The 20,663-nt window shown below is 48.1% G+C and overlaps 1 protein-coding gene across 7 annotated transcripts in view; it reads left to right on the plus strand.

The window, feature by feature from the left end:
- The window catches only part of LOC147023526 (uncharacterized), a 198,195-nt gene that overhangs the window by 135,724 nt on the left and 41,808 nt on the right, over window positions 1-20,663 (plus strand). For 6 of the 7 annotated variants that reach the window (XM_085889017.1, XM_085889020.1, XM_085889018.1 and 3 more), the window contains 2 exons: window positions 14,207-14,324; window positions 16,333-16,375. In XM_085889017.1, the coding sequence (XP_085745143.1) occupies window positions 14,207-14,324; window positions 16,333-16,375 (161 nt within the window). Of the gene's footprint in view, window positions 1-14,206; window positions 14,325-14,770; window positions 15,812-16,332; window positions 16,376-20,663 lie in introns of all 7 variants that reach the window. The other variant, XR_015060247.1, reaches the window with a different exon arrangement.

Genomic DNA, 20,663 nt, shown 5'->3' on the forward strand with positions numbered 1-20,663 from the left:
TCTCTCTCTCTCTCTCTCTCTCTCTCTCTCTCTCTCTCTCTCTCTCTCTCTCTCTCTCTCTCTCTCTCTCTCTCTTCTCCCCTCTCCCCCTCTCTCTCTCTCTCTCTCTCTCTCTCTCTCTCTCTCTCTCTCTCTCTCTCTCTCTCTCTCTTTCTCTCTTTCTCTCTTTCTCTCTTTCTCTCTTTCTCTCTTTCTCTCTTTCTCTCTTTCTCTCTTTCTCTCTTTCTCTCTTTCTCTCTTTCTCTCTTTCTCTCTCTCTCTCTCTCTCTCTCTCTCTCTCTCTCTCTCTCTCTCTCTCTCTCTCTCTCTCTCTCTCTCTCTCTCTCTCTCTCTCTCTCTCTCTCTCTCTCTCTCTCTCTCTCTCTCTCTCTCTCTCTCTCTCTCTCTCTCTCTCTCTCTCTCTCTCTCTCTCTCCCCCTCTCCCCCTCTCCCCACTCTCTCCCTTCCTGTCCCCCTCTCTCCCTTCCTGTCCCCCCTCTCTCCCTTCCTGTCCCCCTCCCTGTCCCCCTCCCTCCATGTCCCCCTCCCACGTCTCTCTCCCTCCCTATCCCCCTCCCACATCTCTCTCCCTCCTTGTCCCCCTCCCACGTCTCTCTCTCTTTCTCCCCCCCCCTTTCTCCCTTCCTGTCCCCCCTCTCTCCCTTCCTGTCCCCCTCCCACATCTCTCTCCCTCCCTGTCCCCCTCCCACATCTCTCTCCCTCCCTGTCCCCCTCCCACGTCTCTCTCTCTCTCTCCCCCCTCTCTCCCTTCCTGTTCCGCCCTCTCTCCCTCCCTGTCCCCCTCCCACGTCTCTCTCCCTCCCTGTCCCCCTCCCACGTCTCTCTCCCTCCCTGTCCCCCTCCCACGTCTCTCTCTCTCTCTCTCTCTCTCTCTCTCTCTCTCTCTCTCTCTCTCTCTCTCTCTCTCTCTCTCTCTCTCTCTCTCTCTCTCTCTCTCTCTCTCTCTCTCTCTCTCTCTCTCTCTCTCTCTCTCTCTCTCTCTCTCTCTCTCTCTCTCTCTCTCTCTCTCTCTCTCTCTCTCTCTCTCTTTTCCTGTCCCCCCCCTCTCAGTTTTCCCGTCAGTGAGGCGGGGTGGTATTTGCTCGTATTCTTTGTTGAAGTGAATGAGACGTTTGTTTGGTTGGCTGTTTGTTTATAAAGCTTCTCCTCTAAGCTCTCAAGGTTAATCAGAAACAAACTTTTTGGATCCCATTTTTCACCACGCTCCATCTTACTCGGGCTTTGAAACAGTCAGTTTCTCACAATTCATAATTTATGAACATACGAGCAGCACTTGTGGGGAAGGGATGGGAGTCCAGAAGGAGGGGGTTGGGTGGGATAGGAGTTGGGAAGGGTCGAGGTGGGATGCGGTGGTGGGGTGGGAGTCCAGAAGGAGGGGGTTGGGTGGGATGGGAGTTGGGAAGGGTCGAGGTGGGATGCGGTGGTGGGGTGGGAGTCCAGAAGGAGGTGGTTGGGTGGGATGGGAGTTGGGAAGGGTCGAGGTGGTGGGGTGGGAGTCCAGAAGGAGGGGTGGGTTGGGATGGGAGGGATAGGAGTTGGGAAGGGTCGAGGTGGGATGTGGTGGTGGGGTGGGAGTCCAGAAGGAGGGGTTGGGTGGGATAGGAGTTGGGAAGGGTCGCGGTGGTGGGGTGGGTGTCCAGAAGGAGGGGTTGGGTGGGATGGGAGTTGGGAAGGGTCGAGGTGGGATGCGGTGGTGGGGTGGGTGTCCAGGAGGGCGTTGGGTGGGATAGGAGTTGGGAAGGGTCGAGGTGGGATGCGGTGGTGGGGTGGGAGTCCAGAAGCCGGGGGTGGGTTGGGATGGGAGGGATAGGCGTTGGGAAGGGTCGAGGTGGGATGCGGTGGTGGGGTGGGTGTCCAGAAGGAGGGGGTTGGGTGGGATGAGAGTTGGGAAGGGTCGAGGTGGTGGTGTGGCAGGAGGGATCGGCGTTGCTACCTTTGCAAGTATGCAATCAATGAATGGGAAAACAAAAATCTTCAAACCATTGTTGTTAAACTTGAGTGGTGCAATGTATCATTTGAGAAGCACAACGTGGAAGGCATTTTCGTGTTTTTCTTGCATTGTTGTGAATAATAGTTTTGCCATCTCCGATAAACAATCCGAATTAAGATAACCTGCAATGATTCTCACTGTTAATTTTTTTTTTTTTAAAGAACCCTCGTTTTCCTTTTGGTTTTTTTTTTAATGACGATGCAAGCTCGTTTTGAATGGCCATCGTCCTGACGTGCCACCACCATGTGCTTGGTCTCTTCTGTTTCGGACTGGCTCATCATTGGAAGCAGAGTGCCATATTGGGCCCTGAAGGCCCGGGAAGTCTTCAGAGATGCCAGTTTACTGTTGTGTTTTACTGTTGCATTCTCAGACGATATTTCCGAGAAACGTGACAAAATACGAATTTTAAAAACAATAACGTTGTTCTTTATTGAGATGAGGAAAAATCCTCGACGTTTCGCCGTCTGTGCTCACTGTCGTGTTTGAATGAAATGTTTAATTCGGTGCCGGCAGCGCCTTGGCCAGCCCTGGCGCCTTCTGCGGGGTCCTTCTCCGGGCAGATGGTAAGTGGGCAACATGGCGGACCGGCCTTTATGATCAAGTCAGCTCGACCCATTCGAAGTGTCCTTCTCTTCAACCTCTTGGCGTCAGTTGCTGCGTCCCCACAGCCCTTCCAAGCCGCTGGGAAGTGCAAATCGTGGCCAAAATGATTGCTGCAAGGTAGGGTAGAGGAGGAGGCGAAGGTCGCACGTGCCTGGTATTGGACGTGCGCCTCACCTCAATGTTCTGAACGTTTATCTTTACCGTGTTTACAAAAGGATTGCGTTCGATATTGTTTACGTGATAATGACGGTGGGTTTACAAGTTTTAACTCCCAAACCTGAATAATAAGCGTCATTTTGTTTTCGTACCTGTCCTGTGCAAGAATGGAGATTGGATCTTCTTTGCCATTTTTCACTGCGCTTGAAAAAAAAATTCTCTTCCTTCCACACCTCTTTCGTCGTTGTGTGGGTTCAGAGAACACTAATTGTACCACCGTCCCACCCACCAACGCCTTGCTCTAACTCGTTACGCCCCCCCTCCCTTCTCTATACCTCTCCCCCCCTCCCGGTACCGCGTCCTCTCCCCCCATTGTTCGATCCCATGTCACACTTTTGCTTTTGCTAACTTCGAGAACGCACAACACCTCAACCCCCCCCCCCACTTTGTTCTCTCCTTTCCATCACTTATTCTCTTTGTCTGTTCTGATACACAACTGTCTCTCCCCCCCCCTTTCCATTACGTTGTTGTTTCAGATTCTTCAACCTCCCACCCCAATGATTCGTTCCTCACATCTCCTTTGGCCATCTCATACCTGTTTCCCTCTCCTTTCTTCCACAGTTTTCCATTTTCAAAGCTGTACCCTTTTTGTCTCCCTCCACTTTTGTGGCCTGTTCTCTGACCCTCTTAATCTACTGTCTTTTCCAACCTCACCCTTCTCCCTCTCATCCGCTGTCCATTCCATGCTCCCACGCCCTGCCTTTACTTTGTTTTTCTCATGTCCTGCAACTTTCCAACCTCTTGTTTTTGTTTTTGTTTTTTCCAACCAACACCCCCTTCACCCCCACCGCTCACTCGGACACACCCTCCCCCCACCGCTCACTCGGACACCCCCTCCCCCCACCGCTCACTCGGACACCCCCTCCCCCCATGGCTCACTCGGACACCCCTCCCCCCACCGCTCACTCGGACACCCCCTCCCCCACCGCTCACTCGGACACCCCTCCCCCCACCGCTCACTCGGACACCCCCTCCCCCCACCGCTCACTCGGACACCCCTCCCCCCACCGCTCACTCGGACACCCCCTCCCCCCACCGCTCACTCGGACACCCCTCCCCCCACCGCTCACTCGGACACCCCCTCCCCCCACCGCTCACTCGGACACCCCCTCCCCCACCGCTCACTCGGACACCCCCTCCCCCCACCGCTCACTCGGACACCCCCTCCCCCCACCGCTCACTCGGACACCCCCTCCCCCACCGCTCACTCGGACACCCCCTCCCCCACCGCTCACTCGGACACCCCCTCCCCCACCGCTCACTCGGACACCCCCTCCCCCACCGCTCACTCGGACACCCCCTCCCCCCACCGCTCACTCGGACACCCCCTCCCCCACCGCTCACTCGGACACCCCTCCCCCCCACCGCTCACTCGGACACCCCTCCCCCCACCGCTCACTCGGACACCCCCTCCCCCCACCGCTCACTCGGACACCCCCTCCCCCACCGCTCACTCGGACACCCCCTCCCCCCACCGCTCACTCGGACACCCCCTCCCCCACCGCTCACTCGGACACCCCTCCCCCCACCGCTCACTCGGACACCCCCTCCCCCCACCGCTCACTCGGACACCCCCTCCCCCCCACCGCTCACTCGGACACCCCTCCCCCCACCGCTCACTCGGACACCCCTCCCCCCCCACCGCTCACTGGGACACCCCCACCGCTCACTGGGACACCCCCCACCGCTCACTGGGACACCCCCACCGCTCACTCGGACACCCCCCACCGCTCACTCGGACACCCCCCACCGCTCACTCGGACACCCCCTCCACCCCCAATCGTCTCGTGACCCCTCCCCTCCCACTCACTTGGACACCCCCCACCGCTAACTCGGACGCCCCCTCCCTTCCACCCCCACCGAGCGCTCGCTCGGACGCCCCTCCCTTCCGCCCCCACCGAGCGCTCGCTCGGACGCCCCTCCCTTCCGCCCCCACCGAGCGCTCGCTCGGACGCCCCTCCCTTCCGCCCCCACCGAGCGCTCGCTCGGACGCCCCTCCTTTCCGCCCCCACCGAGCGCTCGCTCGGACGCCCCTCCCTCCCCCCACCGAGCGCTCGCTCGGACGCCCCTCCCCTCCCTCACCACCAAGCCCCCTCATCCCGCCGCTCACTCTGTTGAAACCCCCTCATCCCGCCGCTCACTCTGTTGAAACCCCCCTCATCCCGCCGCTCACTCTGTTGAAACCCCCTCATCCCGCCGCTCACTCTATTGAAAACCCCCTCATCCAGCCGCTCACTCTGTTAAAACATTCCGCCCCTCACTCTGTTGAAACCCTCTCATTCCTCCGCTCACCCTGTGACTCCTTCCCCCCCCCCTCATCCCCCTACTCACCCTGTGACTTCTCCCCCTCCCTCATTCCCCTGCTCACCCTGTCACTCTCCCCTCCCTCATCCCCCAGCTCACCCTGTGACTCTCCCCTCCCTCATCCCCCAGCTCACCCCGTGACTCCCCCCCCCTCATCCTCCCGCTCACTCTATGACACCCTCTCATTCCCCGCTCACCCTGTGACTCCCCCCTCATCCCCCGCTCACCCTAACTCCCCCCACTCATCCCCCGCTTACCCTGTGACTCCCCCCTCATCTCCCCGCTCACCCTGTGACTCCCCCTCATCTCCCCGCTCACCCTGTCACTTTCCCCCTCTCAACCCCCTGCTCACCCTGTGACTTCCCCCTTCAGCCCCCTACTCACCCTGTGACTTCTCACTCCCATCATTCACCCGCTCACCCTGTGACTCCCCCCTCATCACTCTGTGACCCCCTCATCACCCTGTGACCCCTCTCATAACCCCGTGACCCCCCCTCATCCCCCCGCCCACACTGTGACTCCCCCCTCATCTCCCCCTCATCTCCCCCCTCCTCGTCTCCCCCTCCTCGTCTCCCCCTCCTCGTCTCCCCCTCCTCGTCTCCCCCTCCTCGTCTCCCCCCTGTTCATCTCCCCCTGTTCATCTCCCCCTGTTCATCTCCCCCCTGTTCATCTCCCCCCCTGTTCATCTCCCCCCTGTTCATCTCCCCCTGTTCATCTCCCCCTGTTCATCTCCCCCCTGTTCATCCCCCCCTGTTCATCTCCCCCTGTTCATCTCCCCCCCTGTTCATCTCCCCCCTGTTCATCTCCCCCCTGTTCATCTCCCCCCTGTTCATCTCCCCCCTGTTCATCTCCCCCCTGTTCATCTCCCCCCTGTTCATCTCCCCCCTGTTCATCTCCCCCCTGTTCATCTCCCCCTGTTCATCTCCCCCGTTCATCTCCCCCGTTCATCTCCCCCGTTCATCCCCCATCCCCCCTCATTCCCGTTCCCACCCCATCCCCCACCCCATCCTCCCACCCCATCCCCCCACCCCATCCCCCACCTTCTGCCAGCGTTTTCAGGGTTTATTCTCTTTTGGTTCAAGAGTCAGTCAGTAATCCCCCCGTTCATCCCCCATCCCCCCTCATCTCCCCCCTCATCTCCCCCCTCATCTCCCCCCTCATCTCCCCCCTCATCTCCCCCCTCATCTCCCCCCTCATCTCCCCCCTCATCTCCCCCCTCATCTCCCCCTTCATCTCCCCCTTCATCTCCCCCTTCATCTCCCCCTTCATCTCCCCCCTCATCTCCCCCCTCATCTCCCCCTCATCTCCCCCTCATCTCTCCCCTCATCTCCCCCCTCATCTCCCCCATCTCCCCCCATCTCCCCCATCTCCCCCCCATCTTCCCCCATCTCCCCCATCTCCCCCATCTCCCCCCATCTCCCCCATCTCCCCCTCATCTCCCCTCATCTCCCCCTCATCTCCCCCTCATCTCCCCCTCATCTCCCCCCTCATCTCCCCCCTCATCTCCCCCTCATCTCCCCCTCATCTCCCCCCTCATCTCCCCCTCATCTCCCCCCTCATCTCCCCCCTCATCTCCCCCTCATCTCCCCCCTCATCTCCCCCTCATCTCCCCCTCATCTCCCCCCTCATCTCCCCCTCATCTCCCCCTCATCTCCCCCCTCATATCCCCCCTCATATCCCCCCTCATATCTCCCTCCTCCTCCTCATCTCCCCCTCATCTCCCCGCTCACCCTATGACTCCCTCCTAATCCCACCTCATCCCCCTCTCACCCCCACCCCTCATCCCCCACCCTCTCATCCCCACCCCTCATCCACCACCCCCTCATCCACCACCCCTCTCATCCCCCACCCCTCATCCACCACCCCCTCATCCACCACCCCTCTCATCCCCCACCCCTCATCCACCACCCCTCTCATCCCCCACCCTCCCATCCCTCCTCATCCCCACCCCTCATCCCCCTGCCCCTCATTCCCCACCCCTCATCCCCCTGCCCCTCATCCCCACCCATCCCCCTCCCTCATCCCCCACCCATCCCCTCCCTCATCCCCTCCCTCATCCCCCCACCCCATCCCCACCCCATCCCCACCTCATCCCCTCCCTCATCCCCCCATCCCCTCCCCTCATACCCCCTCTCATATCCCCCCTCATATCCCCCCTCATATCCCCCTCATATCCCCCCTCATATCCTCCCCTCATATCTCCCTCCTCCTCATCTCCCCCTCATCTCCCCGCTCACCCTATGACTCCCTCCTAATCCCACCTCATCCCCCTCTCACCCCCACCCTCTCATCCCCCACCCTCTCATCCCCCACCCTCTCATCCCCCACCCTCTCTTCCCCCACCCCTCATCCACCACCCCTCTCATCCCCCACCCCTCTCATCCCCCACCCCTCATCCACCACCCCTCTCATCCCCCACCCCTCCCATCCCTCCTCATCCCCCACCCCTCATCCCCCTCATCCCCCACCCCCTCATCCCCCACCCCCTCATCCCCCACCCCTCATCCCCACCCATCCCCCTCCCTCATCCCCCACCCATCCCCTCCCTCATCCCCTCCCTCATCCCCTCCCTCATCCCCCATCCCCTCCCCCATCCCCCATCCCCTCCCCCATCCCCTCCCCCATCCCCTCCCCCATCCCCTCCCTCATCCCCTCCCTCATCCCCCACCCCATCCCCACCTCATCCCCTCCCTCATCCCCCCATCCCCTCCCTCATCCCCCCATCCCCACCCTCATCCCCCATCCCCTCCCTCATCCCCCATCCCCTCCCTCATTCCCCCACCCCATACCCCATCCTCTCCCTCATCCTCCCACCCCATCCTCTCCCTCATCCTCCCACCCCATCCTCCCACCCCATCCTCCCACCCCATCCTCCCACCCCATCCTCCCACCCCATCCCCCCACCCCATCCTCCCACCCCATCCCCCCACCCCATCCCCCCACCTTCTGCCAGCGTTTTCAGGGTTTATTCTCTTTTGGTTCAAGAGTCAGTCAGTAAGTGACCACTATTGGTTCACGAGTCAGTAAGTGACCACTATATTCGTTATGGGTGTGTCTGTCTATCTGTCTGTCTGTCTCAAGCATAGCTCTGTGGGTTTTGATCCGATCCTGATAAAATTTGGGTGGGAGGTTATATCGTGATCTAGTTGTGTTTTCCTGAGAATGGGTATGCTGCGCCCATTATGGGTGGAACCACGCCCCAAAAAACGTGTTTTTAGGGGGTAGCCGATTTCAAGTAACATCTTCTCCGAGGGGGTTTGTTGAATCTGGCAGGGGTTTCAGTATTTGGTTAGCCCGATGGCACCTGCATAGCCCCACGGAGCTCGATTTTTTTTTATTTTTATTTTTATTTTTTTTCATTTTCGTGTCAAGGTCACAAGGTCACAAACTTAGAAAATGTCAAAAAAATCAAATTGGGCATCGAGCTCCTAGGGTTTTCAACTGTTTTGAATGAAAGTTGGTATGCAAGTAGTGCTCTTCGAGTACTACAACTTTCATCATTTACGTTTTCCCGATTCCCGCCTGTTTGCCCGTGGCATCGCCTCTAAGGTCAAAAAATAAAAAAGGCGAACAGTGTACATTGCTCGTGAACCATCGCCGTCTCCAGACTTGTTAAATTCATTTTCTCTGCAACTGCTTGAGTGATTGTTTTTTTTTTGTTTTTTTTAAACCATTGGAGCGACTACACGTAGAAAAATATATATATTTTAAACCATTGGAGCGACTACACGTATAATTTTTTTTAATGATAATTATGATGTCACGGCATTTGGTGTAGCAGCAATGTTGGAAACAAGGAAAACTTTATGTTCATGCTTGGACCACTTTATCTCCAAATGTGCGCCATGGAAAAAACATTTAAGCTTGGCACTTGTTAAGTACGCCCCATGGGGTATGAGTGCTAACGATGACATCATTGGTGCCTTCATTATGACGTCATAATTGCATACATTGCATGCTTTATCCGATCAGTATGAAAATTTTTGATTGTTGTTTAGCAAAAAAAATGTTGAACAGAATTAAATTGACAATGTCATCGGTCATGTGAGTTGGCAGCCATATTGGATTGAACATCAGCTTTAAAAATATTCTTCCCCAGGACAGCTTACTAGATTGATCTGAAACTCCACACACATGAGCTACGAGCATTCGGGGAATGTAGGGTGTAATTTTTTTTACCTTGTAGGTCACATGGTCTGGCAGCCATGTATTTCTTTGAAAAAATATACCTTTTAAAATCTTTAAAACAGCTTGACGGATTGAGGGGAAACTTCACAAACGTTACCCAAGCCTTGGGGATACCAGGGTATTCACAAAAATATTCCTTGGTCACATGGTCTGACAGTCATAATTATATAATTATTTTGAATCTGGGTCATTTTAGAATGTTTTTGAATTGAATTTATTTTTTCATCCCATTCTAAATTCAGTTTATAAAGAGGACATCATGGATCACACGTCTGATCAAAGCAGGGGTGGAAGGGCGGTTTATAGCTCCCCACCCACCCTTTCACAATAACCCCATGGGGTTGTATCGAAGCAGCGTATCTTGGTACCTGGTCATAACTGCCCGCAGTTTTAAAGTGCCACGTCTAGTTATTATTTTTATCATGCTCATTTTGTTCCAAGCATAGAACCAGGAACAGGCATCCCATATTTTCACGAGCCTGCTATCTCATCTCAACTGAGCAAACATATACGGTGATGGAAGATGCTTTAATGCATACGTATGTGCAGTTGCTCTTCACATACGAAGGCCATTCACATGACACTTGCCAACCACCTGGTCAATTTGTTTATCGTGCAGCAGCTGTTCCCCACACAAGCAACCACGTTCTCTGATGGCAAGCAGTATAACCTTGTGTTAACGAAACTCCAAAAAGACCAAACCACCTGCTATCCACAGTCCAGCAAGAATTTCTGATTTGGTCAGGGTGCTGGTGATAACTTGCATACTCTTCGTGAAAGACATCATGGGGCCTTTAACATCCACCATCTAATGCTAGTAGATCAGACACTCGGTTTAACGTCCCTCTGAGAGACATCACACACACTGATGTCAACCTGCCTGTGAAGCACGAGGATGACAGTTTAAAGACGGATCGAGATTCAACCCCAGTCTGGATATCGATAATGGACACTTGAGTCACGAGGGGTGCAGATATTGCAAGCAACCACCAACTAGTGCGAACAAAAATCAAACTGAAATTAAAGAGAAAGCAGAAGGCCAAGGGGAGCAGAAAGAAATTTGATACAATGAAACTGCAACAAGCAGCTATCAAAACACAGTTCTCATTAAAGATAAGAAACAAGTATGATGTGTTACAAGATTATGAGGAATTGTAGGACATAGTGGAGAGAAAGTGGCAGAATTTTGAGAAAGCATGTACAATGAAACAGAAAAAGAAGTGCTGGGTTACATAAAGAGGGGCCCAAAACCATGGATCAGTAAGGAGTTTTGGGAACTAGTTGAAGAGAATAATATTGAAGAGCAATGTGGAATAGGCAAAGTCAAGTAGAATCAAACAGAACCTGAAAACAGAATACAGGAATCAGCATAAAAAAGTTAAGAAAAGCATGAGAAGAGACAAAAGAAAATGGACAGATGACCTTGCTATAACAGCTGAAAAAACAGTGGGTAATGGGAGGATGAAAGAGCTATACGTGATTACAAAGACTCTCAGTAATGAAAGATGCAAAGCTGTGAATGCAGTTAAAGACAAGACCGGAAATCTACTAATAGAAGAAAGAGCCAGGAAAGAAAGGTGGAGAGACTATTTTGAAGAAATCTTTAATAGAAAGATACCTGATAATCTGATAACAGAAGAGGAGTGCAGTTTGCAACCAAACTGAGGACTTGGACTTTGCTGACGACATTGCCCTTTTGTCATCAAGCTAGCAAAATATGCAAATGAAAGTAACAAAAATAAATAAATTTGCATCAAAAACCGACTCAAACAAAATCTATACAAGAACAAAACAGAGGTTTTGAGGATAAGTAGTAAAAGCAACACCAGCATTCAAATTGGTGACCAGCATTTAAATGAAGTTGATAAGTACACCTACCTCAGGGTCATCGTCAACAAACGAGGAGGGGAGGAGGAATATTCAGAACAGAATTTGGAAAGCTATGGTATAATTCATGGAGCTCAAGCATTTACACATTGAAAACCAAATTAAGACGGTTTTACTCGCTTTTCAAATGAGTCCTATTATATGGATGCGCCGCTTGGTAGATAAATGAAGGGGACAATTGGAAAATTGATGTATTGATGTATTTATGTTCAAATGTCTGCGTAGGATATTGAAAATCAGATGGCCATACATCGTATCAAATGAAGAAATACTCAAAAGAACCAAAGTAGCGAAGATCAGTGATAAAGTGAATACCAGAAGATTGAAATGGATTGGACATGTGCTAAGAATGAAAGATGATAACTGTATGACAGCATTGTCATGGGACATCCTCAAACAACCTTGAGGAGAACAGTGGATAAATAAAGAAAAGAGATAGGATGGAGATTGTGGGATGAAGTCAGGCCGATAGCCAGAAACAGGGCAGACTGGAAAGTATGCACTGCAGCCTTGTGGGCCACCGAGCCTGAAGAGGATATATCGGATGAGATGATAATCGCCAGTTATCACTTCAAAATGAATGCGATGATAACCTATCAAGACTGCCAGTCTTTTGGAAGGCAAATTATAATAACTAGCGGAAACCCGTGAAATCGCAGGTGCGATATCTTGACACAACTGAAGGTGAAGTGGAGGTCTTGGAACGACTAAGACTGCACAAATTTATTGTTTGAAACTAGGATTTTGGTTGCTGATACACAGGACAGACAAAGTGTGAAGGTTAATGAACATTCACAGGTTCTCAGCAAGAATAACTTTCTCCTGCTTTGAGACACTGTCAAGGTCGCTTGCTCATGGTGCAAAATGTAAATTTTAAAAACTCGTCGTCCTCAAAGAACTTGACAGCTGAACTTAAATATATTTCTCCTTCTTTGAAACTATGTGAAGCTCGCTTACTCATGGTGTTGAATAAAACTGATCTTAAAAAAATATATATTTGACGCCAGTGAGATTCAAACTCAAGATCACAGGTGTGTGAGTTAACCACTGAGCGTGAGGACAAAGTATGTACATGATATATGTGTATGTATATATATATATATATATATATATATATATATATATATATATATATATATATATATATATATATATATATATATATATATGTGTGTGTGTGTGTGTATATATATGTGTGTGTGTGTGTGTGTGTGTGTGTGTGTGTGTGTGTGTGTGTGTGTGTGTGTGTGTGTGTGTGTGTGTGTGTGTGTGTGTGTGTGTGTGTGTGTGTATATATGTGTGTGTGTGTGTATATATGTGTGTGTGTGTATATATGTGTGTGTGTGTGTGTGTATATATGTGTGTGTGTGTGTGTATATATATGTGTGTGTGTGTGTGTATATATATGTGTGTGTGTGTGTATATATATATGTGTGTGTGTGTGTATATATATGTGTGTGTGTGTGTATATATATGTGTGTGTGTGTGTATATATATATGTGTGTGTGTGTGTATATATATGTGTGTGTGTGTGTATATATGTGTGTGTGTATATGTATATATGTGTGTGTGTGTGTGTGTATATATGTGTGTGTGTATATGTATATATGTGTGTGTGTATATGTATATATGTGTGTGTGTATGCATATATATATATATATGCATATATATATATATATATATATATATATATATATATATATATATATATATATATATATACATACATCGTATAATCTCGTCTGCACGAAAGCAAAATGGCTGTCCACAAGTGGTGGAATGCATGTTTTTTTTTGCGGGGAAACACCACCTAAATGAACAGTTACAAAAGTCATCATACCTACTGCTCGGGTGGGTTTCCAGTCAAATAAACATGCAGTTGCTGATCGGATAAGCAGTGTGGACCATCTGGTCCCTTCGCCTATGACTATCATTTATGATAATAGTAATAAAAAGCTGACATTAGACCTCTCTTGTGTCTCATTCACAAGTTATCATCCTCATATCAATGCTGATTTGAAGTGCAAGAACCTCTGAATCGGCCCTCGTCCTAGTACACAATGCACTGAGTCACCCTGCTTTGATTCGATAACCGATTAATCCATTCAGTTCATGTTCCTGCCTCCAAATACATTACTTTTAATTCAACTTGTGAATCGGTGTGTCCTTGCACAAAATCAGCTGTGTATCAGTTGCTTTCTGGCACAGATGGCAAAGACTTCTGTTGTGAATTATTTCTGGAAACGTGGTGTAGAAGAATCTCTGGCCTGAAGTGGAAAATGACTTCATTGAGTTTTCATCAGGTTTGACAAGGATATCGGAGAGATTGGTTGATTTTAAAAATCAACAGGTTTGATTCCTGACTTCTCTCCCTCTATTTCCCCCCCCCTTCCTCCCGTTTTGCTGCTTTGTTGTTTAGTAGTTGGATAGAATCATTTTCATCCAATCTATTTATTACCCTATATCATTTAACATACCAGCCTGGTGTTGGCGCAGTGGTTAGGGCAGCGGCTTGGGATCCAAAAGGTCCTGAGTTCAAGCCCCGTTGGGCCACTGAATTAATACACCAGGGGGTTGACTCAGCCTGTCATCCTTCCGAGGTTGGAAAAGTGAGTATCAGTGTACTGGGCCGGTGTATACCCTGGTTAAAATACGTGTACCATATCCCTGTGTCGTAAGAGGCGACCAGGGTTGCGTCAGGAAGGGCATCCGGCGTAAAACATGTGCCAAATCACTATGCGGATCATACGGATGATCCGCTATGGCGACCCCTAACGGGAGCAGCCGAAAGAAGAAGAAGAAAGAAGATCATTTAACATACCAGAGCAAACATTATAAGGTGTCATATCTAGTACCCCCCACCCCATCCCTCCTTGAGAAAGCACCTTCATATTGATTGTTCTTCTATGTCCGTCATACATGTGCCATTGCTTATAGCTATACCTTTGCAGCTCTTGATAAACTGCATAAAAGACTTAGAGCCATATTCATCACCCACCCACTCTTCATCTTTCCTAGCGAGGACAAAGGAGAAATAGTTGTAGACATGGAGCGGCGAGCAGAGCGAGAGGACAGTGAGGGTGGAGAGATGCTTGAAGAGCCGATACCTGGAGCCGATGAGGAAAAGAAGAATGAGGTGGGGCGGCTGTGTCGTGCGTGTTTACTACAGTGGTTATTTTGTATTTGAGGATAAGTCAAACTAATGGGAGTGAGTGCTGATAATTGGTTTAGATCCTCAATTTTTCTTCCTCTTTCACTCACAATTCTACATACGCAAGATGTGTAGCGTTGTCATGAAGTTTATCCTTTCACACTTTAGGTTTCTGTGGAAACTTTTAAAACAAAAAATTATCGGAACTTTGGAAAAAAAATCGTTTTGTTTTGGTTGTTAAATATTTTATTCTATAAATGTTGAAGGCATTTAATTTTTTTTTCTTCTCTACTGAACAGTCAGGAGTTTCCTGTATGAAATAATGAGCATCTCATTTTACAAAATTGGTTGCGGTCAAGGACATCTGGTTGACTTTTTATAAGCCATATTTGACGCTGGCTCCTGTGCTGTTTATGCTTTTGATGTGTCAGCCCGACCTAAATACCACCACCATCATCGAAGCAGCCCCAGGTGTCCAGGACCGGGGCAGGGTGTGCACTAGACACCTGCTGGGGGGGTCCTTCATTGCTGTTTGCTGATTGGCTGAGGCTTCTTTGGCTCCAGGAAGGCGCTGCAACAACCTTCTCAAGATGCCCATGTGTAAAAACAACTTGCTGCTTGTCCACAAGGCTACCACAGAACCCGAATGAGAAAGCACCCCCTACCCCAACCGTCATACTGGAAGATGCCAAATCACGTTGGCAATGATGACCAAATACTTGGGAGGTTCTCCTGCTCTGAAGTTGTTGCACCCAATGGGACTTGCTGCGAATAAAAGGCCCGTGTGGCACTGTTGCTGCATTTGGTCACAATACAATCTTTCTTGGGAAGACTACATGTGGACAAAAAAAAACCCAAAACAAAAAAAAGTGAAGCCGATGAACAAACCTTGGTTTGTTTTGGTTACCTTTGAGCTTTGAAAGCAGAACAATTGTAAGCTGAAAAACCAGGACACAACTTCATCATAACCCAGAAGAGTGAGGCTCTGAAGTTTTTGTGGTTATGCTGTAAAACCTGGGATACGATGACCCATGTTCCAAGGACTTTGGTCCTGATAATGCACGAGCTATCATTAAATAGCGAAGCTGTTGTACCACTGTGCATGCAGATTGTTCCAAGACCAATGAGAGGAAATGGAGGTGAAACAACGATCCCACAGTATGAAGAGATGTGCAGTGGGGGTGCTTCTGAAGACCATTGGAAGATGTTTATTTTGTTTTTTAAATCGATCACTTTCTGTGGTTACGTCAAAGCCGGACAGCAAGCTTGCAAGCCCAAGCCAATGAAGAAACGCCTGCTTGCCATGGTTCAAAAGGACATTTGTTTTCTCAAAATTGCTGCTGTGTCCATCCTTCTCAGTCCAGCCCTGAACCGAAGGCCCTTCGGTTCAGACTCTGCTAGTGTCCTAGAGTGAGCGTCCCTGAGCGCGTGCTGTGCCAGTCCCGCGCTTCCCAACGACGTGTTGTGTGCGGGTACTTGGAAAGTTTGATATTTCGTTTTGATTGTGTCTGTACAGGCAGTTTTTTTTTTAATATATATTTTTTTTTTAACTAACAGGCAGTTAGTGAATTGTTGACATTTTCGATTTCATGATTCATATTTCTTTTTGTGTGCCGTTTGCCATTTCAAACAGCATATTGATATATATATATTTTTCTTTTTTAAATCTGTAAATGCAAAGTGTATGCTTTTCAGTTGACTGCACATTTCGAATTGTGTGCGTTTTCCAATCGGCAGCGTTCATTCTTTCAAATGTCAAAACTCAAGGATGGAATGTGTTATGACTAATGCAAATGCTGGTAGTTTGCTTGTGACATTTATATTATATATATATATATATATATATATATATATATATATATATATATATATATATATATATATATATATATATATATATATATATATATATATATACATATATAGATATACTTTTATTTTGATGATTTTATTTTGATGATGTGTTTATTGTGTGGCAAATCTGTGTTTGCAGAATACACAACCTAAGACTTTCAAGAGGAAGTTGGCGATTGTCTGTAAGCATTTGTTAAATGTTTTAAAAGTTTTAAACTTCATTACGTACACACTCAGCTCATCTTTTAAATAAGCTTTAAGTGTTTGTACTTTACTCTTCCATGATCGAATCGGAGCATCGAGAGGCCCCATATTTTGGGTGAGGTACTTCAGAATCTGTACAAGGTTTTAAGCTACCACACGTTGACCTTGAAGGCCGCTAATTCGCTATAAAGTGAATGCTTATAGTGGGGCAGATATTTGAGAGAATTGGGCTATTTTACGTACAAGCATGGAATTTTGCACGCTGGTAGAGTTATGTCATGCAATTAATTTCAGATATAGAGCCACCTGAAAAAATGCCTCCCCTTGCTGCAGCCGCCATTTTCCAAGATGGTGGACAAAATTTTATACTATATATAATATATGTGATTTCAGATGGCCAAATAGTCTTTGGTAATGAAATTTTTTGTTGGGTTTTGAATTGTTTTACATCTGGGATATGCAAAGTGAGCTATTATTAACATTACGGCCATAGATCTCTGAATTTGTGTTAGATATCTTTGAGTTACATTATATTTCATGTGACTGTGTGAACAACTAGAGACAGTCTCTGATAGTCTCTGAGAATTTGGTTCGGAATTTTTAATACGTTTTAATGCATGTAGTATTTAATCAGTTTTCTAATTTATTTTTGTACAGTTGCAGATGTGTGAATATTCGAAGATATACACATAATGAAGTCTACTAAAAGCCATAAACTGTTCAACCCAATGACTTCTATTAGTGCAAGTAAAGAAACACCAAAATAAATTGACTGGAATATTTGTGTACTTTGTCAGCAGATATCCCCAGAAATTTTACAATGTCCTGCACAATCCAAAAGACCGAATGCTGGTCAAGGGTATTCCACATTAGCAAGGAATATCATTAGTTTCAGTGAAATTGGTGAGCTGCCCATCCCCATAGATGTAGGGAACCTCAATGAAGGATCTGGGATAGAGAAGACTCTTGCAGGCCACCAAGCAAAGTGGCATAAATCGTGTTACATGAAGTTTAATTGTACAAAACTTAGTAGAGCACCGAAGAGGCATGCATCTTCAGAGCATGAGGGGGAACCGCAGCCATCTTCAAACAAGATGTTCATGCGACAAAGTAGCAGCCCGGGTGAAGCTGCGAAGAACCTTTGTTTTTTCTGTGAGAAACCTTCACTACAAATACCTCTCCGTGAAGCCTCTACATTTCGTCTCGATAGCCGTGCTCGAAGATGTGCAATAGACCTGCAAGACGAAAAACTTCTTGCGCAATTAAGTGCTGGGGATCTTGTCGCACAAGAGGCGAAATATCATCCAAAGTGTCTTGTTGGTTTGTACAACAGAACAGCTGAAAAACAGAAAGAAATCAAAGAAAGGAGCAAACATGAAATACGTCATGGTATTGCCCTTGCTGAACTTATAACATACATTGAAGAAGCACAGATGGAGGAAGAAGTGGTGCCAGTATTCAAGACAAGACAAATTTATTGTGCTTTTGGGAGGGTTACACATTGAAATGGCTGCACTGAAACTTATAGACGACTGGCTGGAGGATTTAGGATGGGTGGAGGCTTTAGTGCAAGCTAAGGTAGCATCCTCAGGGGTAGCAGAATCTTTCCTGAAGGCGTCGCATGTGACGGGAACTAGACATGTGCATCAAGTGACTGCGAGCGCACTGCACCTATTGATGAAAAGAGCTTACCGTGGCTATGTAGAATCCTGCACTGAGGAGGGTCCTGATTCATTTGAAAAATGGTGCATCTTGCGCAAGAAAGAGTGTGCTTTTTCAGTTCTGGCACACAACACTACATCTTGAAATGCTTGTTTCTATGTACTTCACATCTGTCCGAACAGCAAACTTCCCTCTGTATATAGACAGTTTATCAGCACTTGCACCTTGGTTCTTCAGTTTCGATCACATTAACTACGCCAGATGGTTACCGGTACACATTAGAGATCTTGCAGGTTTGGAGGAACATCATCCAGATATAGCTGAGGAATTTAACAATGGTAAGTTTACCATGAACAAATCAACCAGGGTGTTTTCATCAATGGCAATCGACCAGGCACATGAGCAAAACGATTCCACTGTCAAAAGCGAGGGAGGAGCTATAGGTCTGACTCAAAATTCAGATGCACTGAGGTGTTCGATGGTTGCTGGCCCAGAAATTGTAAGAGTAACTGCAGAATCTGAGGCTTCCATGGAAAGGCCAAACAAAAGAATAAGCTTTGTTACCAAACACCATGAGCAGAATAAAGCTACACAGGAAACCTTTGTTTGGCAAGTCAGTGATTTATGTAATGTCTTGGAAGAAATGGGAAATCCATTTACAGAGATGAGCCATGATTTAATGAGATTAGATACAAGGGATATTTCAGATTCATCTGTTGTGGAGGCTATCTACAATGCAGAAGGTTTAGGACAGAAACAGTATGAAACCTTTATGAAAGACCGACTTATCGAAAGGTCTACTTCAATATCAGAACCAATCAAAAAGAACAAATTGTCTCTGTTCAGCCGACCATCTCCCAGAGAAAAGTCTAAAGCAAGCGTGCAACTGTCATCTCTCAAGAGTGATTGCTCCCTTTTTTCAAGGCTGTATATTGCTTGCCAGTCTAGAGATTGAAACCTAAGTGAGTTCTTTCAACATGAAAATCAGGCATGTCCACCAGCGCTGTCCTTTTTAGGTAAGCTGCGGCAAGGAAGCAAGTCTGATCTCATACAGTGTCTTGAGAAAAGCATTGAAGTTACCTGTGACACACTAAACTTTGATGTTATCATTATTGATAGTGCTGCAATGGTGAATATCCGAAAGCCAATTGCAATTACAACATTTGAGGATTATGCCTTGAAGGTATTCATTCCATATTTGGATCGCCAACTCCAAAATGTGAGTTGCTTAGACATCGTATGCGATCAGTACCTGGATAATAGTCTGAAGGCCTATTATCTGATAATAGTCTGAAAGCCAAGGATGAAACGCGGTAAAGGAGTCCGGCGCAGGGTTGCTGCACACCTACGTCGACCAGGAAATTGGCAGGAATTCCTAAGAATTGACGAGAATAAGAAAGAGCTGTATACGTTCTTGGTCGGATACGTTGCACAACATTCCACGGAGAAAGAAATTATAAGCACCGATGAGCGCAGTGTCCTCTGCAATAGGGAACGGGATATCAGCTTTCTATCCGCGTGTGATCATGAGGAAGCTGATACGAGGATGGTCCTCCACCTTGCAGACGCAGTACGACAGGGCTACAAGCACATCGCTATCTGTACAGTGGATGCAGATGTTGTTTTAGCTGTGGCTGCAGGGGTTGAACTTTCAATACCCAAGATATGGATTGCGTTTGGAACAGCAAAGTCATTCAGATATATTACTGTCCATTAAATCATTACGTGCCTTGGACCATTTAAATCTGAAGCACTGCCATTCTTCCATGCCTACACAGGATGTGATACAGTGTCATCATTCTATACCCGTGGCAAGAGAACTGCATGGGAGATGTGGAGGTTGTGTGAAGAAGTGACATACTTTTCTAGCACTCTCAAAAGGAACTGATGACCTATCCGATAACCACTTCAAAATGCTTGAAAAGTTTACAATTTACTTGTATGACCGCACAAGCAATGCTGAAACAATTGATGAGGCACGCCAGGAACTGTTCACAAAGAAAGGGAGAGCTATGGATGCGATTCCTCCCACAAGGGCAGCCCAAGAACAACATGTCAGAAGAGCTATTTACCAGGGTGGATTTTGTTGGGGGAGGTCACTGCATGCCATCATGGATTTACCTTCTCCTGAGAATTGGGGTTGGTGGGATCCAGCGAACTGGAAACCCTTTTGGACCAAGTTGCTTGAAGTTAGCACCTCAGCCAGAGAGCTTATTCGCTGTGAGTGTAGAAAAGGGTGTGTTAGCCATTGCAAATATATAAAGGCAGCTTTGCCATGTACCGCACTGTGCGTGTAATGGTGTAAATTGTGATGTTTGAAGATGGAACCGTATTTTTGCTGTGAAATCCCCTTTGGTCTATGCTGCAAGCAGGACGTATTTCGACGTGTTTGCTACAAAAATCAGAGTGCATGCAAAGAGCAATTTGACATTCATTCATAGAACTTGAAGCATGCGTTAATATGTAATAACCCTGTAATTAAGGAATTGTTTCATATTATTGGTTTCTGTTAGCCCGATGTCAAAGATCTGAGTGCCACAATTACTGGGTACCCTAATCGTATGGTATTGCTCTGTCACAGGATCCCCAGGACCCAGCACCCTG

The sequence above is a fragment of the Eptatretus burgeri genome, chromosome 7 (genome assembly GCF_056783735.1).
Source record: "Eptatretus burgeri isolate ZD-2024b chromosome 7, Ebu_testis_v1, whole genome shotgun sequence".
Lineage (NCBI taxonomy): Eukaryota > Metazoa > Chordata > Myxini > Myxiniformes > Myxinidae > Eptatretus > Eptatretus burgeri.